Genomic DNA, 27,948 nt, shown 5'->3' on the forward strand with positions numbered 1-27,948 from the left:
ATCCGGTGCTTCTCCCCAGTCTTGACGACCACAACTTGGGCTCTTGTAGGAATCCTGGCTTCTACAGCTCTCCACGGGCTGGTGCTAGCCTCAATGATCGTCTCTCGCAGACCTGCGACCTGATAAAGGCCCTGTCCCGGGTACAGTACCATCTGCTCCTAGTAGCGACCGGCTTACAGGGTGACGGGGTGAAATTTGCAAAAAGCGAGGGTGGGGCGTCCTTAAGGGTCACGAGGCTATAGACGGTGATGGGGGGCAGGGGTATGTTTTGTTGTGCTCTTGACGTAGCATAAGCTGCTTCCTTGTTGTGCACTCTGACAAAGAAAGGTTCAGGCTTGGAGATAGCTTTAACACGTTTATTAAACTATTAACAATTCTCCTACTTGGATTCGACTCTACTGTTAATCCTGCTATAGCTACTCAGACTGACTAACCAGTCTGCTACAATCCACGTGGTGGGTGTGATGTTCAATCAACCCTGTGTCTAGACTCACTGAGAGTCTCCACTGGAAAGAGACTGAGCATGTGTGATGTGTCCTTTTATATGGGTTGGTGTAATGCCCTCCTGTGGCAGTGTCACCTCTGTGTGTATCTTGAATGCCCATTGGCCATGTCCCATCTTACTGGCCTATTGGTTGACTGTCTGTGTGTCATGTCTCTGGTGCTCCCTCTAGTGTCTATCTAGTTGTGGTGTATGTACATTAACCCTTTGTGTACTTACAGTGATGTATATCACCACAGGGTCCACCAAACTTTAAAGTAAGGCTTTGGAGGTGGCCCTGGAAGTCGAGCCCCAGTAATAGGGCAGCACAGAGATGGGGAAGGACGTAGAGTTTGAAATTAGCGTACTCTACACCTTGTACAGTAAGGGTCGCGACACAATACCCCTGGATTTCTACTGCATGGCATCCGAAAGCCAGGGAGATTTTCTGGGTCGCGGGTAAGATTGGGAGGGAGCAGCGCCTTACCGTATCTGGGTGAATGAAGCTGTCTGTGCTCCTGGAGTCGAAAAGACAGGCCGTCTCGTGTCCGTTGATCCGGACGGTCGTCGTAGACTTCGCGAGGTGGTGCGGCCGGGACTGGTCGAGTGTGATGGAGGCGAGCTTCGGAAGGCGGTCGGTAGACCGGTCGGAGGTAGCGGTGGCCAGCGTACGGTCGGGTGAGCCGGGCTCCTGAGAGGCTGTGGAGTGGTCCCAAGATGGCGGCCCCCATGAGTCGCGCGTGGCGGGAGGCATCGGCGATAGCGTCCAAGATGGCGGCCCCCATGGATCGCGCGTGGCAGGTAGCAGTGGTGATGTCGTCCAAGATGGCGGCCCCTGTAGGTCACACGTGGCGGTTGGAGGATGCGTTAAAGATGGCGGCCCCCATGGGTTGCACGTGGTGGCCGAAATTGAAGATGGCGGCACCCACGGGGCGGCCCCGACAGGCAGCAGGCAGCGCTGCTGGGCCTAGACGTTTTAGGGGGAGATCGGGCCTGGCAGGCTTTTGCAAAGTGGCCCTTCCTCCCACACCCGTTGCAAGTTGCGTTCCGTGCAGGGCAGCGTTGTCTGGAGTGATTAGCCTGGCCGCAAAAGTAGCATCTCGGGCCTCCGGCGTTGGTGGGCCGCTGCGCGGCACAGGCCTGCGTCGCACCCGGGTCAGATGATGGCGGCGCCCACGAGGTCCACGAGGGTTCCGCGCAGTCGGAGGTGTAGGCCTCCATGTTCTGGGAGGCCACCTCTAGCAAGTTGGAGAGTTGCACTGTCTCTAGGAGGCAGTAATCGCTGGTGGATATAGTTTGATTTCATGCCTGCGACATAAGCGTCCCTGATCAGCAGCTCCGCATGCTGGGTTGCTGATTTCGCCCGGCAATCGCAGTACCGGCAGAGTACATGCAAATCACGCAGGAATTCTGCAAGTGATTTCCAGGGCGTTGCCGTCTCATGGCAAGGAGGTGCCTAGCATACACCTCGTTAACGGACTTCACATATTGTCCCTTCAGCAGCATTATTGCCTCCGCATATGAGGTGGCGTCCCTGATGAGAAGAAAGACTCTTGGGCTCACCCGTGCGTGGAGGATCTGCTTCTTCTGGAGGTCTGTGAAGTCTTCGGTGAAGGATGCGAGGTACGCTTCGAAGCAGCTTAGCCAGTGCTCAAATGTTTCTGTGGCGTCGGCTGCCTGTGGGTCCAACTCCAGGCGATCAGGCTTGAGTGATGAGTTCATCTTAGAGTTTTAGTGTATTAAATTGATATGCCTTCAATGAGCACACGACGAGTGATGAATGTAACTGAGGCTTGAAATACACTAAACAGATAGCCTCCTGGCCTCTGACCCGAACTGGGGCGGAGGCGGAGACTAGCCACCTTTATAAATGAGTCCGAGGGGAGGAGCCACAGGCGGAGCCAGCCTGGACAAGCCCAGGCATGTACAACACAACACAATGCAATACAGTGGTTTACCACAGTCATCCCAACTCTTCCGCCATTCCCTGCATCAGCCCATCCTACCCTCCGCTCTATGTATCAGCCTGGTCCTCCCCCCCACTCCCTATAGCAGTTCATCCCATCCTCCATTTTGTGCATCAGCCGATCCCTTCTTCTACTACCTGTATCAGCTCACCCCATCCTCCATTCTCTATCAGCCTAGACCTTTCCCTACTCCCTGCATCAGCCCATCCATCCCCTATTCTGTGTATCAGCCCCATCCCAACCCTCAATCCCTACACCAGCCCTTTCTCTCCCCCACTCTCTGAACTCAGGCAGCCCTATCCCTTCCACTCCCTGTATAAGCCACTCCCTGCCCTCATTCAGCTCCACCCCTCCCTCTCTCCTTGTCCTCAATCAGTCCCACCCCCCCCTCCCCCAGTCCCTTCCCTCAATCAGGCCCACCCCCTGCCCAGACCCTGCGTGCATTTAGTCCCATCTCCTCCCCCACTTGCTGTTCTCAATCAGGCCCACCCCTTGCCCAGTCCCTGTGTGCATTTAGTCCCATCTCCTCCCCCAGTCCCTTCCCTCAATCAGGCCCACCCCCTGCCCAGTCCCTGCCTGCATTTAGTCCCATCTCCTCCCCCACTCCCTGTTCTCAATCGGCCCCAGCCCTCCCCAGTCCCTGTCCTCAATCAGCCCACCCCTCCCCCAGTCCCTGTACTCATTCAGCTCTATCCCCTCCCCCAGTCTCCTTGTTCTACTCCCAAAGAAAACAAAAATGTCAATTAAAAGTAGGATGTAGGTGATGGAGACATAAAAGAGACAGAGTCAATTCAATTCAATTTTATACAAGCAATAGAAAAGCAGAAATTGAGTCACCTTAGGGGGCAAAAAAAACTTGTAACAGGAGCTAATAAAGCCTGTCTATTAATTTACTATAATGTTGACCTGGTTGCTATGGACTCCAAATTAACAGTTGTATCATAAGAAAATAAATGATTAACAAGTAATCTGATTCGTATGACAAGGCCTCAGTAAACAGGCTAATGCTTGGCTCAAAAGCACACTTTCCAAGCAGGCTCATGTTGGGATGGAACAGCATTGATTAAACAGTCTACCCTGATATCTATTATCTATTCTTTTTCCTCCATTTTCAGTATCGCAGGTCAGTCGCTGAAGTGACAAATATCTTTACAGCACATAGAATGGGTGTGAAATTTAGAGCTGCCAACCCTGGTTAGATGTTGTGGTGAATGTATTCACCTAATGCATGAGCTGTCTGTATGATACCGTAACCTATGACCTGGAAGTGGTGATACGAGCTACTTCCAGGTCCTGTACTGTAACCCTGAACTCTGCTCTGACTCCGCCCTCACCGGGGCCATATATATACCGGCCACCTGTGGGTGGCACTCATCTGTACAACCGACTCTGGCTAGGCAAGTTCATGATTAAAAACGTTCACTCGTTCTCTCAGTCTCTCGGTGAATTGACGGTACATCAATTTATTAATCATTGACAGCTCCATGGAAGCCGCTCTAAAGCCAGACAAGCTCGAACTCGACGCGCGCGCATCAGAAGCCAAAGCGATATTCGAACATTTGCTTCGATGCTTCGAGGCCTATCTCGACTCCTCCACAACGGCTCTCACGGAGACCCTCAAGCTGCGACTCCTCCACACTCGGGTGAGCCATCGAATCTCAGTAATGATCGTGAAAGCGGCCACATACGAGGCGGCAGTGGCAACCCTCAAGGCTTATTTCGTAAAGCCCTTAAACGAGGTGTTCGCCCGACACATCCTCACTACTCACCGTCAATGCGCCGGAGAATTGCTGGACGAGTATCTGGAAACCCTGACTCTACTCGCGAGGAACTGCAGCTATTGGGATGTGACGGCAGAGGAACACATGAACTTACAGATCCGGGACACCTACGTGGCTGGGGTCCGCTCGAACTACACCAGGCAACGCCTTCTGGCAAACGGGACCTCTGACCTGCGGGACACGGTAAAGCTAGCTACCTCATTGGGGGCGGCCTACCAGAGCCTCAGTGCGTTCCCCGCAGGCCCGGCGAATCCCTCGTGGACACCATCGTCGCGGCCCCTGTCGGACCCAACGACGTCACAGGCCTGCGCAGCGCGCCTGCCAGCCCAGCTCGGGGAACCACAGTGCTACTTCTGCGGCCAGGGTCAACACCCCCTGCAGCGTTGCCCAGCCCACACAGCGACGTGCAGCGACTGTGGGAAAAAGAGGCACTTTGCAAGAGTCTGCCTGGGCTGATCTAAGGCCCAGAAATCGAAAACGCACCAGACCCGACCCATGAACTCTCAGGCCTGCAGGCCCCGCAATGTGACTGGGTGCCTGCCCGGAATGCCCCCTTCAGACACGTCATCAGCCTCGTGCGACTCGTGGGGGCCGCCATCTTGGCTGCCGGCTTCAACACCGACCGACATGTGCAACTCATGGGGGCCGCCATCTTGGCCACCCACTCCGGCACCGACCAACACGTGCGACCGATGGGGGCGGCCATATTGGTCACCATCTCCGCCCCAGCCCGACACGTGCGACTCATGGGAGCCGCCATCTTGTGACTCCACCGACCACACAGGCTACCCGCAGCTGGGCGCAGTCACCCTCGACTAGTCGCAGCCAAAACAGCTGAAGAACTCCATGATGGTCGCCCGGGTCAACGGCCACGAGACCCCCTGCCTTTTCGACTCCGGGAGCACGGAGAGCTTTGTCCACCCCGACACGGTAAGGCGCTGCTCCCTCCACACCTACCCAGCCTCCCAAACAATCTCCCTTGTCACCGGTTCTCATTCGGTTCAGATCCGGGGGTACTGTATCTCCAATCTCGCGATGCAGGGCGCAGAGTATGCTCGATTTAAGCTCTACATCCTCCCCCACCTCTGCGCCCCCCTACTGCTCAGATCGGACTTCCAATGTAATCACCCAATGCCTGACCCTACAGTTTGGCGGACCCTTGCCCCCCCTCACGGTATGCAGCCTCGCGACCCACAAGGTCTCCCCCCCACTTCTCTCTTTGCGAACCTCACTTCCGACTGTAAGCCCATCGCCACCAGGAGCAGGCGGTACAGTTCCTAAGATATGACCTTTATCAAGTCAGAGGTCCAGCGACTGTTGAGTGAGGGGATCATCGAGGCCAGCAATAGCCCCTGGAGAGTGCAAGTGGTGGTCGTCCGGACCGGGGAAAAGAATCGGATGGCTGTGGACTACAGCCAGACAATTAACCGGTTCACACAACTGGATGCGTACCCCCCCCCCCACCCCCCCGCATAGCGGAGATGGTCAACCAGATCGCGCAGCACAGTGTGTTCTCAACGGTCGATCTGAAGTCGGCCTACCACCAGCTCCCAATCTGCCCGGAAGAGCGCCACTACACTGACTTTGAAGCAGCCAGCTGACTCTTCCACTTCCTCAGAGTCCCCTTCGGCGTCGCTAACGGGGTCTCGGTCTTTCAGAGAACGATGGACCGACTGGTGGACCAGTACGGTTTGCGGGCTACATACCCGTACTTGGACAATGTGACCATCTGCGGCCATGACCAGCAGGACCATGACGCCAACCTTCAGAGGTTCCTCCAGGCCGCCCAATCCCTCAACCTTTCATACAACAAAGAAAAGTGCATCTTCAGCGCTACCCAACTGCCCATCCTCGGCTACGTCGTGGAGAACGGAGTCCTAGGGCCCGACCCTGACTGTATGCGTCCCCTCACAGAACTCCCCTCTCCCCACAGCCTCAAGGCCCTAAAACCATGCCTGGGGCTGTTCTTCTACTACACCCAGTGGGTCCCCAACTATGCGGACAAAGCCCGCCCACTTGTTCAAACCACCATTTTTACCCTGACGGATGAGGCCCGCTCAGCCTTCAGCCGCATCAAGGCCGACATCACCGAGGCTGCAATGCACGCGGTGGACGAGTCCATCCCCTTTCAGGTAGAGAGCGATGCTTCAGACGTCGCACTGGCCGCCACACTCAACCAGGCTGGCAGGCCAGTAGCATTCTTCTCTAGGACCCTCCACGCTTCCGAAATTCGACACTCCTCGGTCGAGAAGGAAGCACAAGCCATAGTGGAAGCTGTGCGGCACTGGGGGCACTACCTAGCCGGTAGGAGGTTCACCCTCGTCACCGACCAGCGGTCGGTTGCCTTCATGTTTGACAACACACAACGGGGCAAAATAAAAAATGACAAAATCTTGAGGTGGAGGATCGAACTCTCCACCTACAATTACAATATCAAGTATCGTCCTGGGAAGCTCAACGAGCCCCCAGATGCCCTGTCCCGCGGCACATGCGCCAGCGCGCAAGATGACCGACTTTGGGCTATCCACAATGACCTCTGTCACCCGGGGGTCACCCGGCTTACCCACTTCATTAAGGCCCGCAATCTGCCCTACTCCACCGAGGAGGTCAAGGCAATGACCAGCGACTGCCAAGTCTGCGCGGAGTGCAAACCGCACTTCTACCGGCCAGACAAGGCCCGCCTGGTAAAGGCCTCCCGGCCCTTTGAGCGCTTAAGCATTGACTTCAAAGGGTCCCTCCCCTCCACCAACCATAATATATACTTTCTCACCGTCATCGATGAGTACTCCCACTTCCCCTTCGCCGTCCCCTGCCCCGACATGACCTCGGTCACTGTAATAGAGGCACTGCACAGCATCTTCACACTGTTCGGTATCCCTGCCTACGTCCACAGCGACCGGGCACATCGTTCATGAGCGATGAGCTACATCAGTACCTGCTCATCAAAGGCATCGCCTCGAGCAGGACTATGAGCTATAACCCGCAGTGAAACGAGCAGGTGGAAAGTGAGAACGTGACGTTATGGAAGGCCGTTCTTCTGGCCCTCAGGTCAAGAAGTCCCCCGATCCCCCGCTGGCAGGAGGTCCTCCCCGACGCCCTCCACTTCATTAGATCGCTCCTCTGCACAGCCACGAACGAGACTCCTCACGACCGTTTGTTTGTCTTCCCTAGGAAGTTCATCTCCGGGGTCTCGCTTCCACCTTGGCTGACGACTCCGGGACCTGTCCTTCTCCGGAGGCACATGAGGAGCCATAAGACCGACCCTCTGTCGAGAGGGTCCAGCTGCTGCACGCCAACCCCCAGTACGCCTACATTGCGCTCCAGGACGTACGGCAAGATACGGTCTCCTTACGAGACCTGGCGCAAGCTGGTTCCCCTGCCAATGCGCCCCCCCTTCCGCTGTCCACCGCCACCCCCAGCGCCCCGTACGCTCCCCTGGGTCTTCTGTATTACCCCGCGCCAGCACTGCCGCCACCCACCACCCCCCTGCCTACCCCCACCCCCCAACCGTCTCCGACACGCCAGACGGAGGCTCAAGCTCCAGACACAATGCCCCTGGAGTCACCACCTGCTACAACCGTGCCTGCCACACCGTCAGAACTGAGGAAGTCTAAGAGAACGATCTGGCCTCCAGATATACTGAATCTGTAATGAGCCCACTTCACCCCCGCTGGACTTGAGTTTTTTTAACAGGGGGATAACGTGGTGAATGTATTCACCTAATGCATGAATTGTCTGCATGATACTGTAAAAGGTCATGATTAATAAAGCCTAATGTTCACTCGCTCTCTCAGTCTCTCGGTGAATTGACGGTACATCAGATGTATTACGAGAGGTTTCATTGTGTGACCACCCCCGCGCCCCCCCTCCCCCGCCCAAGTCTAAACTCAATCCATAGATGTCTGCCTTTTTCTTGCGAGTAAAAAATAACTCCATTATCCGATGGATGATTCTGCCAACCACTTTTTCATCAGCAATATTTTTTGGCACTGATAAATGAAACACTTTAAAGAAAATAAAAACGCATTTTAATGCTTCTTAGATTTCTCTCTGGGGTTGGTTGTAGTTCTTTCCATCAAATTAATCTTTGATTCCCAAATACCCCAAGATGCTTCTCTCAAACCTCCACTGTGTTTGATTTGTCATCCAGCACTAAAAGAGCAAAAATTTCCCTCCACTCAATATTATGAAGACTGAAGTCATGTCATCTGTCCCCTGTTCTCTCGCCACTGACTCCGCACTGTCTCAGCAAAGACTGGACAGTGCCCAATCTTTGAGGCTGAGCTGAGTTTCTGACCCCTTATTCTCTCTATCAACAAGAATCCTCATTTCTACCATCACTTTATCATCCGTTCCCATCCCTGCCTTCACCCATCTGCTGCAGAGACTAATGTCCATGCTGTTGCTTGTAATCCTGACTATTTCAATGCCCTCTTAGACCATAAGACCATAAGACATAGGACATAGGAGCAGAATTAGGCCACTCGGCCCATCGAGTCTGCTCCGCCATTCAATCATGGCTGATATTTTCTCATTCCCACTCTCCTGCCTTCTCCCCATAACCCCTGATCCCCTTATTAATCAAGAACCTATTTATCTCTGTCTTAAAGACAATCAGTGAATTGGCCTACACAGCCTTCTGCGGTAAAGAGTTCCACAGATTCACCACCCTCTGGCTGAAGAAACTCCTCCTCATCTCTGTTTTAAAGGATCGCCCTTTTAGTTTGAGATGGTGTCCTCTGGTTCTAGTTTCTCCTACAAGTGGAAACATCCTCTCCACGTCCACTCTATCCAGGCCTTGCAGTAAGTTTCAGTAAGATCCCCTCTCATCCTTCTAAACTCCAACAAGTACAGACCCAGAGTCCTCAACTGTTCCTCATACGACAAGTTCTTCATTCCAGGGATCATTCTTGTGAACCTCCTCTGGGCCCTTTCCAAGGCCAGCACATCCTTTCTTAGATACAGGGCCCAAAACTGCTCACAATACTCCAAATGGGGTCTGACCAGAGCCTTATACAGCCTCAGAAGTACATCCCTGGTCTTATATTCTAGCCCTTTTGACATGAATGCTAACATTTTTAAATATATTTAGAGTACCCAATTTGTTTTTCCAATTAAGGGGCAATCTAGTGTGGTCAATCCACCTAACCTGCACATCTTTGGGTTGTGGGAGTGAGACCCACACAGACACAGGGAGAATGTGCAAACTCCACACGGACAGTGACCCGGGGCCAGGATTGAACCTGGGTCCTCGGTGCCGTGAGGCAGCAATGCAACCCACTGCGCCACCGTGCCGCCCTTCAATGCCCTCTTAAACCAACTACCCACCGTCCACCATTGATAAACTTTCACCTTACCCAGACCTCTTCTGCCCCTCTACTAGCTTATCCAAAATCCTGTTCACACATCTCCCCTGTGCTCACTGACCTACGTTGCCCCTTGGTCCACCAACATCTCCTATTTAAAACTCTCAAACACGAGGTGTGATCTCTATATGGCCCCATCCTTCCCTAGCTTTGCGACCTCTGGCCAATGTTGTTGTAAATTAAGCAGCCATGTGACATCCTGGAATATAGCACAGCATTCTGGAATATAGCACAGCATTCTGGAATATACCACACAGACTGCTCACAAGGTGTTCCTTTTTAAAATTATTCAACGGTGCTATGTGTGGTGTTGGGTGTTCTGACACACAGATGAGCCAACACAGTTGCATATGGTACAACGCTTCTTTATTTAAACTTACTATTTACAGTTTGGTCTTTGCACTCTGCACGTGGGGGGCTCCCTGCTTGTGGTGTTTTAACAGCTCTTTCTTGTTCCCTTCTCCCCAGACCTACTGACCACCAGGTGTCGTGCTCGTGCTTTTTATGTGGTTGGTGTTCTTGTCTGTGATTGGTTGTGGTGTTGTGTACTCTGATTTGCCTGTTAGTGTGTCCATCATGATGTGTGTGTTTGAATATCATGACATCCCCCCTTTTTACAAAGATATGTGCCTACGTGGTAATAAATATGATCGTGACGTGAGTGCATCTAAGAGTGTGTGTGTGTGTGTGCCGTGTGCAGCATGTGCATATGACGGAACTATGTACATGGGGCGATGTCGGGTGCGTCACATGAATCAAGTTGTACCATAACATAACAGAAATGCGAACGAGAGAAGAAGAAAAAAACTTGAACAGTTGTCCAGTCAGACGACATCTGGAACGATAAACAACAACAGGTTATCATGTAAAATTGTGCAACTTGTTAAACATATGAACTGTATTATAAGTCCAGTCTAATGGGCTTGCGACGATTTCGGGTTGACCGCCTCAAGGGTGGATCAAGAACCACCGGCTGCTGTGCAGGCATGGCCATGGGTGGCGATGGAAAGGGCGTGATGTGCGGCAGCTCCACAAAGTCATCCTCGGAAGCCTGTTGAGGATCTGGCGTGCTGTGTGGCTGTGAGCGTGGAAGTCGGCGAAGGGCGCGCCGATTGCGGCGACGCACGGAACCATCCGGCATGCGAACCAGGAACGAGCGGGGAGCCACTTGTCGGAGGACTTCGGCCGGTGCTGACCAGCCACCATACGGTTGATGGACGCGTACTTTGTCTCCGGAGGACAGGGGGGGCAGGTCCGTCGCTCGTGTGTCGTACCGACCTTTCTGGCGATCACGCTGCAGTTGCATGTTCCGAAGAACCGCCTCATGGTCTGTTGTCGGTGCCAGGACGGAAGGTACCGTCGTCCTGAGGGAGCGACCCATTAGTAGCTGCGCTGGCGAGAGGCCCGTGGATAACGGGGCCGATCGATAGGCCAGCAAGGCAAGGTTAAAGTCCAATCCGGCATCAGCCGCCTTGCACAGGAGCCGCTTGGCGATGTGGACACCCTTTTCAGCCTTCCCGTTCGATTGTGGATGCAGAGGGCTGGATGTCACATGAGTGAAACCATATGCTGCGGCAAAGGACGACCATTCACGGCTGGCAAAACAAGGTCCATTGTCTGACATGACAGTCCTTGGAATGCCATGGCGAGCAAACGTTTCCTTGCAGGCCCCAATGACTGCGGACGACGTCAGATCATGGAGAGGCATGACTTCCGGGTAGTTTGAGAAGTAGTCTATAATAACAATGTAATCTCTGCCGAGCGCGTGAAATAGGTCAACACCCACCTTCGCCCAGGGGGACGTCACCATCTCGTGTGGTAGAAGTGTTTCCGGAGGTTGCGCCGGCTGAAACCTCTGACAGGTTGTGCAGTTGAGCACCATGTTGGCTATGTCTTCATTAATACCCGGCCAATATACCGCCTCCCGGGCCCTTCGTCTGCATTTTTCGACGCCCAAGTGGCCTTCGTGTAGTTGATGAAGAATCATCTGGCGCACGCTGTGCGGAATAACGATCCTGTGCGATTTCATAAGGACCCCGTCTATATTGGTGAGATCATCTCGCACATTATAAAACTGGGGGCACTGCCCTTTTAGCCACCCTTCCGTCATGTGGCGCATCACTCGCTGCAGAAGGGGGTCAGTCGCCGTCTCTGCGCGTATGTGGGCCAGACTAGGATCATCAGCTGGCAGATTTGCTGCTGTCAGAGTCACGTGTGCCTCAATTTGACGCACGAACCCCTCTGCATCTGGTGGTGTGCTCACTGCTCGGGAAAGAGTGTCCGCCACGATGAGTTCCTTCCCCGGAGTGTAGATCAGTTCAAAATCGTACCTCCTGAGTTTAAGTAAGATGCTCTGGAGGCGAGGAGTCATGTCGTTCAGGTCTTTGTTAATGATGTTGACCAGGGGGCGGTGGTCAGTTTCGACCGTGAATCGTGGCAGGCCATACACATAGTCGTGGAACTTGTCCAGTCCAGTTAACAAGCCCAGGCATTCTTTTTCGATTTGCGCGTAGCGCTGTTCGGTAGGGGTCATGGCTCGTGAGGCATACGCAACCGGGGCCCATGATGACGTGCTGTCTTTTTGCAGGAGTACCGCTCCAATACCAGATTGGCTGGCGTCTGTTGAGATCTTTGTAGGGCGAGTCGTGTCAAAGAAGGCCAGCACTGGTGCCGTGACCAGTTTGTGCTTGAGCTCCTCCCATTCCCGCTGATGCGATTGGTGCCAGTTGAATTCCGTCGATTTTTTTACGAGATGGCGCATATTTGTTGTATGAGAAGCCAGGTTGGGAATGAACTTCCCAAGGAAGTTGACCATGCCCAGGAATCTTAAGACAGCCTTCTTGTCAGCCGGTCGTGGCATGGCTGTGATGGCGCTAACCTTGTCTGCATCGGGACGGACCCCGGACCTTGAGATGTGGTCCCCGAGGAATTTCAGCTCCGTCTGGCCGAAGGCACACTTCGCACGGTTGAGACGCAGGCCATTTTGTCGTATGCGGGTAAAGACACGTCGTAGACGATGCATGTGTTCCTGCGGAGTGGTGGACCAAATGATGATATCGTCCACATATACACGTACCCCTTCGATGCCTTCCATCATCTGCTCCATAATGCGGTGGAATACTTCAGATGCCGAAATGATGCCGAATGGCATCCGGTTGTTGCAGAATCTGCCAAAAGGGGTGTTGAATGTGCATAGTCTTCGGCTGGCCGGGTCCAGTTGGATCTGCCAGAATCCTTTGGACGCATCCAATTTAGTGAATATCTTGGCTCGCGCCATCTCGCTGGTGAGGTCTTCTCGTTTCGGGATGGGATAGTGTTCCCGCATGATGTTGTTATTCAGATCTTTTGGATCTATACATATACGGAGCTCGCCAGAGGGCTTCTTTACACAGACCATGGAGCTGACCCATGGCGTGGGCTCCGTGACCTTGGATAGGACCCCTTGGTCCTGAAGAATCTGCAGTTGTGCCTTGAGGCGGTCTTTGAGAGGCGCAGGAACCCTGCGAGGTGCGTGAACGACAGGGATGGCGTCCGGTCTGAGTCGAATCTTGTACGTGTGTGGCAATGTCCCCATGCCTTCAAAAACCTCCTGGTTGTGAGCGAGGAGGGAATGGAGATTCGCGTGGAACTCAGCATCCGGGAAGTCGGATATCTCATCTGGAGAGAGAGACATAATGCGCTGTACCAGGTGAAGGACCTTACACGCCTGTGCGCCCAGTAACGAGTCCTTTGATGAGCCAACAACTTCGAAGGGGAGTGTGGCCGTGTACCTCTTGTGAGTCACCTGTAGCTGGCAAGATCCTATGGACGGGATGACGTTCCCGTTATAGTCAACCATCTTAAGCCGGGATGGTGTGATGGGTGGTTTGACCTTCATGGCCTGGACTGCAGAGTAAGCAATCAGGTTGGCGGATGCGCCGGTGTCCAGACGGAAGGCGACGCGCGATCGGTTGACCGTCAGGGTGGCACACAACTCATCGGCTGGATTGATGGCATTGACCTTGTTGACATCAATGACGGAAACTCGGAAGGCATCCTGGTCATCTGCATCACTTAACTGGAAGTCTTGATGCGTGGGCTGGACGGTCCTGACTCGTCTGCGAGGTTGTCGAGGATGCGCCGGATCCATGGGTTGAGCCGCACGACAGCGGGCTGCGTAGTGGCCCATCGTGGCACATCTGTGGCACTGTCGGTTTTTTGCAGGACATTGCCCTTTTAAGTGTAGACCTCCACAATTGCTGCACGTCATGACGTCACGGCGTTCGTTGCGCCACTGCGCATGCGCAGTGCGATCTTGCGGTGGGCGCGCCTGCGCAGTGCGTCCCTCGTTGTGGCCGTTATTTTTGGCGCGCACCTGCGCGGGAGACCGCGAAAAGCGTGGGAAGCGGCCGCTGTCGTCCGGGCCGTGGGTCGGGAAGTAATCGACGGCCTGGATGCGTTCGACGTCGTGGGCGGCCTGGCTTGCCAATTCGACGGCTGGGGACCCCCTCCGTGCCAACTCGGACGCCTGAAATCGGGCAAAACGGCAGGTAGCATTTTCATGGAGGACACAGGCTTCCACAGCAGACGCTAAGGTGAGGCTTTTCATTTTAAGAAGCTGCTGGCGTAGGCCACTAGAGGCAACGCCAAAAACAATCTGGTCCCTGATCATGGACTCTGTAGTGGTGCCGTAACCGCAGGACTGTGCTAGAATCCGGAGGTGCGTCAAAAAGGGTTGAAAAAGCTCCTCCTTACCTTGCAGGCGTTGCTGAAAGATGTATCTTTCAAAACTTTCATTTACTTCAACTTGAAAGTGCTGGTCCAGTTTGAGGATGACCGTGTCATATTTGGCCTGGTTTTCGCCTTCTTCGAACACCAGTGAGTTAAAGACATCGGTTGCGTGCGGGCCTGCGTAGAAGAGGAGCATTGCAATCTTCGAGTCATCCGAGACATTCTGTTTTTCGGTGGCACGGATGTACAGGTCAAATCGCTGCCTGTAGAGCTTCCAGTTGGTGCCTAGGTTCCCCGTGACTTGCATCGGCTGCGGTTTGCCGGTGTGGTCCATGTCCAGAATGGCAGGTTAGTAGGCAGGTATCGATCCACTCCTGTACCATGTGGTGTTGGGTGTTCTGACACACAGATGAGCCAACACAGTTGCATATGGTACAACGCTTCTTTATTTAAACTTACTATTTACAGTTTGGTCTTTGCACTCTGCACGTGGGGGGCTCCCTGCTTGTGGTGTTTTAACAGCTCTTTCTTGTTCCCTTCTCCCCAGACCTACTGACCACCAGGTGTCGTGCTCGTGCTTTTTATGTGGTTGGTGTTCTTGTCTGTGATTGGTTGTGGTGTTGTGTACTCTGATTTGCCTGTTAGTGTGTCCATCATGATGTGTGTGTTTGAATATCATGACACTATGCGTTCAAGTGAACAGGCTGTGTACAATGGAAGATATTCTGAGGGAACATCACCTTCAGCCCAAATGTTCCTGCGATCTCTCCAGTCCTTGATTTCTATCACTCCACCATTGACAACCTTGCCTTCAATGGCAAGGCCCAAAATTCTAAAATTCCCTCCCTGAATCTCTCTCTTTCATGGGGTGTGAGTGACACTGCGAAGTCAGCATGTGTTGCCCACTCCTAATTTCCCTTGAAATGAGTGGTTTGATAGGTCATTTCAGAGAGTAATGAAGAGTCATGCACGCTGCTGTGGATCTGGAGTCACATGTAGGCCAGACCAGGAAAGGACGACAGATTTCCTTCACTCAAGGACATTAGTGAACCAGATGGGTTTTTATCGTGGTTTCATGGTCACTATTACTAGCTTTCAATTCCCAGTTTATTAATTGAATTTAAGGCACATCAGCTGCTCTGGTGGGATTTAAACTCAGAGTATGGTAGCACAGTGGTTAGCACCAATGCTTCACAGCCCCAGAGTCTCAGGTTCGATTCCCAGCTTGGGTCACTGTCTGTGCGGAGTCTGCATGTTCTCCCTGTGTCTGTGTGGGTTTCCTCCGGGTGCTCTGGTTTCCTCCCACAAGTCCCAAAAGACTTGCTTGTTAGGTGTATTGGACATTCAAGATTCCCCCTCGGTGTACCCAAGCAGGCGCCAGCGTGTGGCAAACAGGGGATCTTCAAAGTAACTTCATTGCAATGTTAATGTAAGCCTACTTGTGAGACTAATAAAGATTATTATTAATTATTAGTTTGGGCCTCTGAGTTACTAGGCCAGTGACATTGCCACTAATAATTAGGGGCTGGTTTAGCACAGTGAGCTAAACAGCTGGCTTGTAATGCATAACAAGACCAGCAGCACGGGTTCAATTCCCGTACTGGCCTCCCAGAACAGGTGCTGGAATGTGGCGACTAGGGGCTTTCACAGTAACTTCATTGAAGCCTACTTGTGACAATAAGCAATTATTATTATATTATTAATAATAATGGGAGATGGTGCGGGGTTCACCGGATTTGCAATTGACACTTGAGGCTGACAAGCTGCAGCTGCATATACACACTGCACTCCCCAAGCACACCATCCTAGCGAACAAGATGGCAGCGAGGAGAGCGGCATCCAGTATTACAGATGTGAGCTCGTGACCTTGCTGGTGGAGAAGAGGCAGGTGACCCTGTACCCCGGGCCGGGAAGGAGGCTGCCAGGTAGCAGAGGTCGTCAGCGACATGAGCAACACTGTCCGGACTGGCCAGCAGTGCCGGACGAAACTGCATGACCGCTTCAGGGTGGCCAGGGTGAGTAGGCAGTACTGTGCCCCTGGCACCAACCCTGTCCCACAAATGTGTAACCCTACCCACACCGCCACCCAGAGCTGAACACCCACCCTGCACTGCATGGACATGGTTGGCGGGCCCGAGGAAAGGGCAGTCGCCAGGGCGGAGGTCGGCATTGGGCGAGGAAGTGAGAACCCGCTGAATTGTGGTTCCTCATGACACGTGTGGCACTCCTCCCCCATTCCTCCACCCACTCCCACACTCACACCCACACCACCGCACACCCCCTCTCAATCACCACTGCCACCCCTACTCCCAGCTCCCAAACACATTTCCCTCCCCCATTCCCAACACACCTTCACCACCCCCACACATTCCTTGCCCGCGGTCTAATCAAACATCTTGCCTTGTGTCTTGCAGGACTTGCTGGGGATGAGCCAGACCCGCATGGTGTCTCCCACCCCCAGACACAGCCAGAACCCTAGGTGCCAACCAGCAATGAGGACGACACTGACATGGATGGGAGCCATCAACCTGAAACTCAGGACACCCCGGAACTCAAGACCGAGGACGACACAGATTTCCCATCACAGCTGTCTCCAACACCCTCCACCATCGCAGAGACACCCACCTTGGTTGGGCATTTTAGTGAAGAGGGCATGATCTGGTGTGCACTGCACACATGCTCTGTCCGGTACAGCAGGTGGAGATTTGGGCCGGGATTCTCCGAAATCCCGGCCAAATGTTGACGCCGGCGTAAACACCGGAGTGGTGTACACCGGCGTCAACGGGCCTCCTGGCCCAGCAATTCACTGCTATTCAGGGGGCCAGTACGGTGCCGGAGAGCTGCGTGCTGCTCTGACACCGAAAGGCGGCCCTGCACGGCCAGTGCGGGTCCGCGCATTCGCGCGACGGCCGGCGGTGGGCATGTGCGCGACGGCCATCTCCGCTCCGGCGAATGTGCGTGGTTGCCGTCTCCGTGCCGGCGCAGAGCAACATGTCGGGGACTTTACAGCGGGCCACACGGAAGGAGGTAAGCCCCCTCCAGATCGCGGCCGCCCGCCAATCGGATGACCTCGATCGCGGGGCTGGACCCCATGGAGGGCCCACCAGAGTCAGATCCCCCCGCCATGGATCATCATGTCCAAGGCCTGGGGCACTCTGTGCTGGCATTGGCCGAGGCGCAGGACAGGGCTGCCCTATCACAGGCAGCCATGTGTCAGGGCCACCTGGACATTGCAGTAGCGTTCCTGAGCGTGGCCCTGTTACAGCAGTCCATGGCCAGGCACTGGCCGACGTAACACAGACCCAGTCGCAATGTGATGTGGCGCAGTCCCAGACGGAGATGGTCCACTCCCTGTGCTCCATGGTCACGAGCATGCAGATCCAGGTCGAGACCAGAGTGGGCCTTCAGGGCTGGCAGTGACAGGTTGTGGGGGAGCCTCAGGGTACTCCCACAGGGGAGGTGCAGGAACACTGCAGCACCTCGCCCCCCTCTCCCACCCCCGCACCCCTCCCCGGTCCCTGGCGCATCACATGGGCAATGGGCATATCAAGGCGGCAACACGTCACCAGGTCACAGGGCGGGAATCACTTCCACTCCTGATGTACCATCTAGGGGTCCACCTAGATGTAGCATTAGGGCCCGAAAAGCCCAAAAAGTAGACACCAATTATGTTGGCATGGGTGCAGGGCCCAGTTTAGTGATTAGGGCGAGGACACAAATCTGTACATATGATTTCACATTAAATACCTTTGCACAATGTTACAACCTGCCTCGCTGCTCTGTCAGAAGGGTGTGAGGGTTGGACTGATCTGGGCTGGCTGCAGAGAGGGCATGGGGTAAGGTGGGGGGAATGAACGGATGTTGAGGTAGGGCTTGGCTCAGGGACCAGCGCTCACCACTCCGGTGTCCAACCCCCATCCCCCCAAACCCCCGCGTCCCCACCTCCACCACCCCAGGAGTCCAATGGGACCATGTGATGGAATCGCGACCTCGCGTGCTGAGATCACCCAGGTGGACGGTGGAAAGTGCTACCGTGGGAGGATTCAGATGTTGTCAAGTGATGTAGAGCATTAGAGCTCATCACAGTGTGGGTTGTCATCATCCTCCATCCCATTGGCCAGACCTGCAATCACTGCCAACCCAAGGCCCCCACCCCATTGTGTGGCAGGGATGAATCACGGAGGGTGTTGCAGGCAGGGGTAGACTGGGAGGGGGAGTGGGGGTGGGATGCGGTGTCTGTGCCCTTGGCCAGTCCCTCTCCCCCAGTCGGTGAACCTGGAGGCGATTAGAGCATCAGGTGCGTGTTGGCTCTGGCGCACACTTTGTGAAGCCTCCTGTGTCTGCCCGGGCCCCATGTATGTCCATCCTCGCCTTTCCCCACATCCTCCTCATCGGACGAGGACTGGCATTCATCCTCCTCCTCCAGCACGCGCCCCTCTGCTCATGATGTTGCAGACAACCCAGTAGGCCACCATGATGCGGGCAACCCTCCCAGGGCTGTACTGCCGGGCCCCTCCAGAGTGGCAACTGAACTGCATTCCAAGGATGCTGAAGTACCGTCCGATCACGTCCCTGGTCGCGGCATGGGCACCGTTGTCGCGGGTCTTCGTGTCAGTCTGGCTTCTGTATAGGCATCATCAGCCATGACCACAGCGGATGAACCCTGTCACCCAGGAGCCAACCCCCCATCTGGGGATGCACCTTGGGAAGACCAAGAACCATCGAGTGTGCCAGAATGAAGGCTTCTAGCATACTGCTCGGGCATCGGGCGCAGACATGCATGATGCACATCTGATGGTCACACACGAGGTGTGACTATGGGGTTGAGGTTACAATCAGGTCAGCCATGATTTTATTGAATGGCAGAGCAAATTTGAGGTGCCGATTAGCCTACTCCTGCTTCTAATTCATGTTTGTATGTAAATTTTGTCAGTGTCAGCGAGCCCAAATCCCAAGCATGAGTAATGCTGACAAACTCCATAACTATTGTGAAAATAAAGTTAATGTTTTTTGAGTATCAAATTCTGCAGCCTATCTAAAAGTTTGAAAGTTACGTAAACCAGTTTCCAGTGAATGTCCGCCTTCACCGAATAATTTATATCAAAGGTTAAACAACAAAGGAATCTAACCCAATCTGTCCTTGTTTGTCATTGATTATTTCCTCAATTGATTGCGATGAATAAAATGCAGGCTCATTGTTGGAAAATGTGTTCACACACAATCCCCATGTTGTTGGTCAGGAATGAATTTGCCTATTCCTCGAGTGATGGGATGATCTACATTCGCCATTTCAGCCCTGTCGCAAGTGAGATGAAACTGATGAGTGTGCTGCAGGGTCACGAGGCTGACATCACTGCTATCTTGTGGCATTCCCTCCTGAATAAATGGCTCAGTGGTTCCGAGGATGGGAGTATCCGGATATGGGTAAGTGCCTCATCTGGTGTTGTGTTATGGGTTTTCTTTGGTGCCTCACTGATGAGAGCTTGAGACTTGTATTTTCAAACAACAATCATTTATTGGTCACCTGAATGCAGAACAATACTTTTCACTGCACCTCGGTACACGTAACAAATCTAAATCTAAATCCCAGTTACTTGTTCTGCATGGTGCTGTTCCCATGCAGGTTTCTTCCAGACTGTTTTCCAAGTCTATTACTATGTGACTCTATACAATGTACCCTGGGCAGTATTATTCTCCAGTCACACATTAACCCTTCCTCTGCCGAGCACCTTTGCATTGCCATGGTATGCAGACAGGTTCAGCGTCCCCCTTTCTGCTCTCATGAAAGCTTTCCTCCCCTCTATCAGAGTAAACTATTTACAATGTTGGGCAAGATTCTTTGGCCATCTTGCGGCGTGTTGCTCGGTGGCAGGAGGTGGTATGCTATTGGTCGGCAGCAAGATCGTCTGGTCCCACAGCTGTCAATGGGATTTCCCATTGAATTTATCCCACACTGGCAGGAAACCCACGTTGGGGTGGACTGGAAGATCAGTCCACAATCTTTACTTGATATCCTTTCTCCCCAACCTCAAGTCTCTGACTTTATAAATTCAGATGATCTTGAGGTTTGACAATTAAAAAAAAAATTTAGAGTACCCAATTCATTTTTTCCAATTAAGGGACAATTTAGCGTGGCCAATCCACCTACCCTGCACATCTTTGGTTTATGGGGGCGAAACCAACGCAAACACGGAGAGAATGTGCAAACTCCACACGGACAGTGACCCAGAATCGGGATCGAACCTGGGACCGCGACGCCGTGAGGCAGCAATGCTAATCACTGTGCCACCGTGGTGCCTGAGGTTTGACAATTGATCCACAACTTGGTCCGTCACATTTGGATTTATGGTAGCAGTACTCTGTGATCCTGGTACTTGGTTATCTCCATTGGATTCGCTTTTTGTGCTCTTTTGAGTTTCGTTTCTCAGCAACTTATCTTAAACACTGTGGGTTTGTCCCATTCCTTCCAAAGGCAATGAACACTCCATTAATTCTTAGAGTGGGCTCTAATTTTCCTTTTCCTTCATGTTAACCATGTTTTTGCTGGTCATTGATGTTTCACAAATAGAACCTTCATTTCCACTTGTTTCACACTCTCAGCCAAACATTTGTTTGCTGTTTTATTCTCAAGTCGTTTTTCAAGCTTATGAATCTTTTCAATCAGATCAGCAGCCATTTTGGTGAGTTCAGTTGTCTTTGTTTCAGAGCTATCTGTGAAATCCTTATACAAGCTCAACCACCTCACTTACAAAGTCAGTTCCTTTCGGAGTCTTTCTTCGACACTCACTGATTGCTTCTTTTGATGCGTCCTACTCACTCGCTAGATTATCAATCTGTTTCTTAGGGTTTTGCCTTTTCTGCTTTTAAAGTTGGGACTTTCACATCCACACTACGCATCTCGGGCGGGATTCTCCGACTCCCCCCGCCAGGTCGGAGAATCGCCGGGCGGCAGCGTGAATCCCGCCCCGCCGGCCGCCGAATTCTCCGTCACCGGAAATTCGGCGGGGGGCAGTAATCACGGTTGGCGGGCCCCACCCCCGGGCGGTAATCACGGTTGGCGGGCCCCCCCCCGGGCGGTAATCACGGTTGGCGGGCCCCCCCCCCCCCGACGATTCTCCGATCCGCGATGGGCTGAAGTCCCGCTGCTGTCATGCCAGTCCCGCCGATGTGAATCAAACCACCTACCTTATCGGCGGGACTGGCGGCACAGGCGCAGGGCAATCTGGCCACGGGGGGTGCCCCCCACGGTGGCCTGGCCTGCGATCGGGGCCCACCGATCCGCGGGCGGGCCTGTGCCGTGGGGACACTCTTTTCCTTCCGCCTTGGCCACAGCCTCCACGATGGCCGATGTGGAAGTGACCCCCCCCCCCCCGCGCCTGCGCGGGGAGGACATCAGCAGCCGCTGACGCTCCCGCGCATGCGCGGACTTCCGCCGACCGGCGAAGTCCTTTCGGCCCCGGTTGGTGTGGCGCCAAAGGCCTTTCCCACTTGCTGGCGGCACGCCAACCACTCCAGCGTGGGGCTAGCCCCTCAAGTTGAGGGCTTGGCCCCTAAAGGTGCGGAAGAATCCACACCTTTGGGGCGGCCCGACGCCGGAGTGGTTCACGCCACTCCATCCTGCCGGGTAGGGGAGAATTCCACCCCTCATCTTTAATTTCTTTCAGATTGGACCAAAGTCCAAGAACTTCATTGCTTTTTTCATGACGATGGTCCAAAATTTCATCAAACTTATCTTCCTTGGGCAACATGATGGCACAGTGGGGTAGCCCTGTTGCCTCACAGCGCTGAGGTCCCAGGTTCGATCCCGGCTCTGGGTCACTGTCCGTGTGGAGTTTGCACATTCTCCCCGTGTTTGCGTGGGTTTCGCCCCCACAACCCAAAGATGAGCAGAATAGGTGGATTGAACATATTAAATTGCCCCTTAATTGGAAAAAAGGAATTGGGTACACTAAATTTATAAAAAATAAAAAAATAAAAGAAATGTTATCTTCCTGAATGAAAGTTGGTTCTCTGCATTGACCAGTTTTTTGTTAGCAGAGTCGTAGTTATGTGTATTATCCTTCACCCTCACATTCATTAATTTTTATTTCTGTTAGTTGTATCTGATCCACTTCATGCTCCTTTATGAGAACTTCTACTTTCCTTGCAACTGTTCCAGTGTTTCTTGACATTCTTGATTTAAATTTCAGTCATTTCATTTTTCAACAACTCAATGGTTCTCAGTACGTTTGCAAAACCAACTGTGTTTTCTTCTTTCTAGTTCCATGTGCCTCAGTTTCAGATTTACATTTTCCAATCTTATTTCTGTTTTTTCTTTTTCTGCCTGCCTTGTCCTTCTCTTTGCTTTCATTATTGGCCAGGTCTGTCTCCAGTGATGCCTTAACTTGCTTTAGTTCTGTAAATTGTGCTGCCCAAGGCTTTATTGTCTGCTCACAGCTTGGAAAGTTCTGCGGATTTTCCTTTCAATGCCTCCTCATTTTAATTCAGCTGGTTGTTCAGCGCTTCAGTCTTTACCTTGTCCCTTTCGGCTTCCTCCTGGAATATGGAAGATTGTTGAATCTTCTTTGCCAACTGGTGGATTGGACTTTCTGAATTCTCCTTCCGTGTACCCGAACAGGCGCCGGAATGTGGCGACTAGGTGCTTTTCATAGTAAGTAAATTGCAGTGTTAATGTAAGCCTACTTGTGACAATAAAGATTATGATTATTAAACTGCTTCTTCAGTTTCTTCACAGCGACATTAAATTGACTCCTCATAATTTTCTTGAGGAACAAAGTTGTCTCCGAGTATCCTTGTAAAATGTGAAGATTCTTCAACAGGTTTTCTTTTCCTTCGTAAAGCTGTCTTGCTTCATTTTGATGCTTCCCGTAATTATGAGAGTCACCTCAACTTTGTTCTTCTGTTCTTCCATTCTGCTGTTTAAGACAGTCTTCCTTTCTTCACGTTATGGAATGGTTACACGTTCCTTTCGCATTTGATCTTGAAGGATGATTAGCTGTTCTTTCAACTGTTTATTTTCTTGTTGATCTCTTGGCAACTCACTCTGGGTTTCAGTGCATCACTTTGTTGCCACTAATAGTTCCAATGTAGTTTTTTCTGGAGTAATATTCAATGTTGTTTTCAGCTCCCCATGCTTTTCCTTGACTAATATTAATTCTTCAAAGAGTCTATCAGGGTCAAAACTCTTCTGTGTGCCTTTTTTGTCTGTTGTTTTGCCTGACTGTGCACCCAGTTTAGTCTTCCCAATTCCGGCTTTGATTTAACAACTGTGGAGTTCAAGATCATTATTTCATTCTGGTTCCTTTGTGTCAGCTCTGAAGTTTTCAGTTCAGGTCCCAAATGTCTTGGTTCATTAAAGGTTTATCACTTGTTTGGAAGGTATGTACTCAGCTTGAATCTTGCACTTCAAATCTTCCAATTCAGCTATGATCTGAATATATTCTTATAGGACGGTTTCATTTACTTTTCGTAAGTTTTACTTCTTTTGAGTTGTCTTGCTTTCTGCCCAGGTTTCTTCACAGTGTGTTACTCAGGGTCTTGCAATGGACCTCCTCTCACTCTGGTTGATTCCTCAACTTCCAAGTCCATAGTGAAGTTTCTTCAATTTTTCTTCTTTAGGTGCATGTCTCTCTGGTCAAGGTTCACCTTCTTTTCGTTTTTCATATCTTGGGATTCCGTTCTAGGTTCATAATTTAAATGACAACTTTCTTAGCACCGCTGATCACCATGTTGGTTATGCGTGTCATTTGGTGTCTCACTGATGAGAGCTTGCGACTTGTATGTTCAAACATGAACCATTTATTAGTAATCCTGAACTATGTACATATCACAGTTACTGCCATGTACAGCACAGCTCCAATTCAAGTTCATTTTAGACTGTTCTCCAAGCCTATTACCATGTGAATCTGTACATCATACTGTGGATCGTGCTATTCTCCCATCCATGTTCTGCCAAGCACCTTTGCATCACAATGCTCCACAAACAGCATATTCACCAAGTATTGACCAAAATCTAGGTGAAACTCCCTGCTCTTCTTCAAATCATGCCACAGTACCCTTTACCTCTATCTTATAGCGGCTCGGTTTACCATTCCATCCAAAAGACAACATTACCAACAGTGCCGCACTCCCTCAGTACTGCACTGGAGTGCCACACTGGATTTTGGCCCAAGGCTCTACAGTGGGCCTCAAATCTGTGTTTTTCTGATTCATGATTGAGTATGCTACCATGGAGTCAGGGCTGACACCTCAGCATGAACAGATGTGTGTAACACATGGAGTACATCTTGGTCAACTCACTCTGGGCTACACGTGAAATTATCATTTTCAAAACTGGATTAGCTGAAGAACACCAAGTTATGAAATGCATCTCAACAGTGACAGAACTATTTGTTTATAACAGAGTGAAGATGGAACACAATGTGAGCAGAACCTGATCACACATGGAGCAGTTCATTGTCTCTGCATCGATCGGGCCAATGGTTGTATTCTCGCTGGTATTCAGGAGATCATGAGGTAAGACTCGATGGATTTGTACTATGAATAACAGCTATTCCACAACATGTTATTGTGCCATTTCAATTCAACTGTTTCATATATTCATGCATTATGCTCACTACCTTTTGCAGAGGCTTGTTGTTGGACATAAATGGTCATGATCCCGATGATTTATCAGTGCTTTCTATAGACCCAACCAAAAGAGTTAGACTCTGGGACGACACGGTGGCACAGTGGTGAGCACTGCTGCCTCATGGTGCCAAATACTTGGGTTCGATCCCGGTCCCAGATCACTATCTGCATGGAGTTTGCACTGTCTCTCCATGTCTGCGTGGGTCTCAGCCCCACAACGCAAAAGAGTAGGTGGATTGGCCACACTAAATTGCCCCTTAATTGGATTTTTTTTAAAAAAAGAGTCAGACTCAACCTTTGGTCTGGGCTCGGAATGGGGATCGCACCCTGGAAAGCCCCAGAAACTGTTCAAGTCAGTGAAGGTCGAATGGGCACAGCTGTGATGTGCTCGATTACCGTGACTATCTAGGTTCACAAAGCCCGAATGGCCAGTTGAGCAAGGTATCAGAGAAGAAGTTAGGTTGTGGGCTCATTTCCTATTCCAGAGTCTTAAGCACAAAAAACTAGGCTGACACGGTTGGAGGCGTTGTCTTTCAGACAAGATGTTAAACCGAGATACCATCCACTCTATCTGGTGGCTGTAAAAAGCCCCATTGTATCATGTTGAAGAACTGGGGGCCTATCTCCTACTCCCTCCACCCCCCCCCCCTCCCTCTCTACTGCACCCCTCCACTAGTGTCCTGGTCAATATTTATCCCTCACTAAATATAATTAAAATAGGTTGACTGACCATTATCTCATTGCTCTCTGTGTGATCTTCCTGTCTGCAAACTTGCTGTTGCATTTCCTACATTACAGCAATGTCCTTCAAAAAAACTACTTCCATGGCTTTAAGGCACCTTTGGACATTCAGAGGTCATGAAAGGTGCTCCATAAATTCAGGTCTTTCTTTTCATCTCTTGTGTGCGGCTTAAAACCAAAGCTCTGTCAGCTCATTCAATTGGACATTAAAAATTCCATGGCACTATTTCGAAGATGACCAGGGGTGCTATCTCTGGTGTCCTGGCCAATATTTCTCCCTCAATTAATATTACACAAAAACAAACTGATTCTCTGGTCATTCCTTCATTGCTGTTTGTGGGATCTTGCTGTGTACATTTGGCTGCTGCATTTCCAATATTACAGCAATGACTGCACATCAAAATTATTTTATTGACTGCAAGGTGCATTGGGACACATTTTTCCAAAATATACTTAAGCTAGAAAAACATGTATCTTAACTTTTTGTGCTGACTGTTATAGATTATATTTTAGAACAAGCTGATAAGGTCACTGGAACTGAAACATGCTTGACGCTTATACCGACTGCTGTAGATGGTGCTTTTAGCTGACATCTTCATGAATATTGCTTCAGTATACGGTACTACACTATGTAGATTCAAAATCTTTTAGAATAAGCGCTGACGGCCCTAATAGATTATTGTTAATAAATCATAATCATTCGTCGTCCCACAACAGAGCCAAATTCTCTGAAGGCAATCCTTTTGATGACATTACAATTTATTTTCTGTTTAGTTAACTTTTATATTTTATAAATATTTCCTCAGGGTTTATGACCCAGAATCATTTGTACAAGTGCAGAGAAATATTGGACACACTGATTCAATTCGATCCATCATCCACATTCCTGAAAGGATGCAAGTGAGTCAGCCCTTTCAAGACTGGTATTTTCCCCTCCTATGACTTTTTTGTGTGTATTTTCTGCTCAGCAGTGAGGGGGTCAGGATTGAGAGTGTTGTACCTAAATGCGTGCAGTATATGGAACAAGGTAAATGAGCTTGTTGCGCACATTGAAATTGGCCTGTACAATGTTGTGGGCATCACAGAGATGTGGCTGCAAGGGGATCAGGACTGGGATCTAAATATCCAAGGACATATGTCCTATCGAAAGGACAGGCAGATGGGTAAAGGGGGTGGGGTTGCATTGTTCGTAAGGAATGAAGTTAAATCGATAGCAAGGAGCGATATAGGATCAGAAGGCATAGAATCTCTGTGGGTAGAGTTGAGGAATCGCTCAACTTGAGGTAAAAAGACACTGATGGGAGTTATGTACAGGCAGTAGTCAGAATGTGGGGGTGGGGCAGAAAATAAATCAGGAGATAGAAAAAGAATGTAAAAAAGGCAATATTACAATAATCATGGGGGACTTCAATATGCAGGTGGACTGGGAAAATCAGGTTGGTAGTGGATCCCAAGAAATGGAATTTGTGGAATGTCTAAGATGGTTTTTTGGAGCAGCTTTTGACAGAGCCTACTAGGGAACAGGCAAGTCTGGATTTGGTGATGTGTAATGATGCAGACTTGATTCGGGAATTGGTTATGTAGAGTGAAAGTCCCTCGTCACTATCTCATCAAGCACTCTCAGATGATGCAAGGGAATTTTTAGTCAGGGAGTTCAACAAAATGGGAGAGAGATAAACCAGTTGACTACTCAAAACAGGCGATGAGGACACTTCTGGAGACAATAATCTGAGATGTGATTCGTTATTAGCTATTGGGTCATATGGGCTAATAAACTACAGACAATATATGTTTATTAAAGGCAAATCACATCTGCTGAATTGAAGACAAAGTCCTTTGATGAAATAATATATTGCAATTGATGCTGCGAATATTGTATTAACAAAATTGAAGCCCCTGGAATTAAAAGTGTAGGTCTTGGCAGCATGGATATACATTTGAGACTGGAACAAAGTATATAATCGTTAGCCCCTAGGGTTGGTATTGGGACTGTTGCAGTTTTCCATACATATTCATGCCCGAAACTTGAAGACTTCAATCAATCAAGAATTCAAAACTTCTAAATCCAAGATAAATTAGGTCTAATTTTTAATGTCTCCTCATACTTAACCCCTGAAGGTATCATTCTTGTAAACCTACGTTGCACTCCCTCCAAAGCCAAAATGTCCTTCAACAGTGAAGAGAATAGTAGCAGAACTCAGGAGGATTGGTGAAATGGACAGATGAAATTTAATGGAGTGCAATATTACACATTTTGAAATGAGGTATGTGAA

General features: G+C 50.9%; 1 protein-coding gene across 1 annotated transcript in view; it reads left to right on the top strand.

Moving 5' to 3' along the window:
• The window catches only part of LOC140426773 (uncharacterized), a 118,289-nt gene that overhangs the window by 82,527 nt on the left and 7,814 nt on the right, over nt 1–27,948 (top strand). The window contains exons 14-16 of the mRNA XM_072511929.1: nt 19,546–19,729; nt 24,708–24,820; nt 26,482–26,575. Coding sequence (XP_072368030.1) covers nt 19,546–19,729; nt 24,708–24,820; nt 26,482–26,575 — 391 coding nt within the window. The remainder of the gene's footprint in view (nt 1–19,545; nt 19,730–24,707; nt 24,821–26,481; nt 26,576–27,948) is intronic.

The sequence above is a fragment of the Scyliorhinus torazame genome, chromosome 7 (assembly GCF_047496885.1).
Source record: "Scyliorhinus torazame isolate Kashiwa2021f chromosome 7, sScyTor2.1, whole genome shotgun sequence".
Taxonomy (NCBI): domain Eukaryota; kingdom Metazoa; phylum Chordata; class Chondrichthyes; order Carcharhiniformes; family Scyliorhinidae; genus Scyliorhinus; species Scyliorhinus torazame.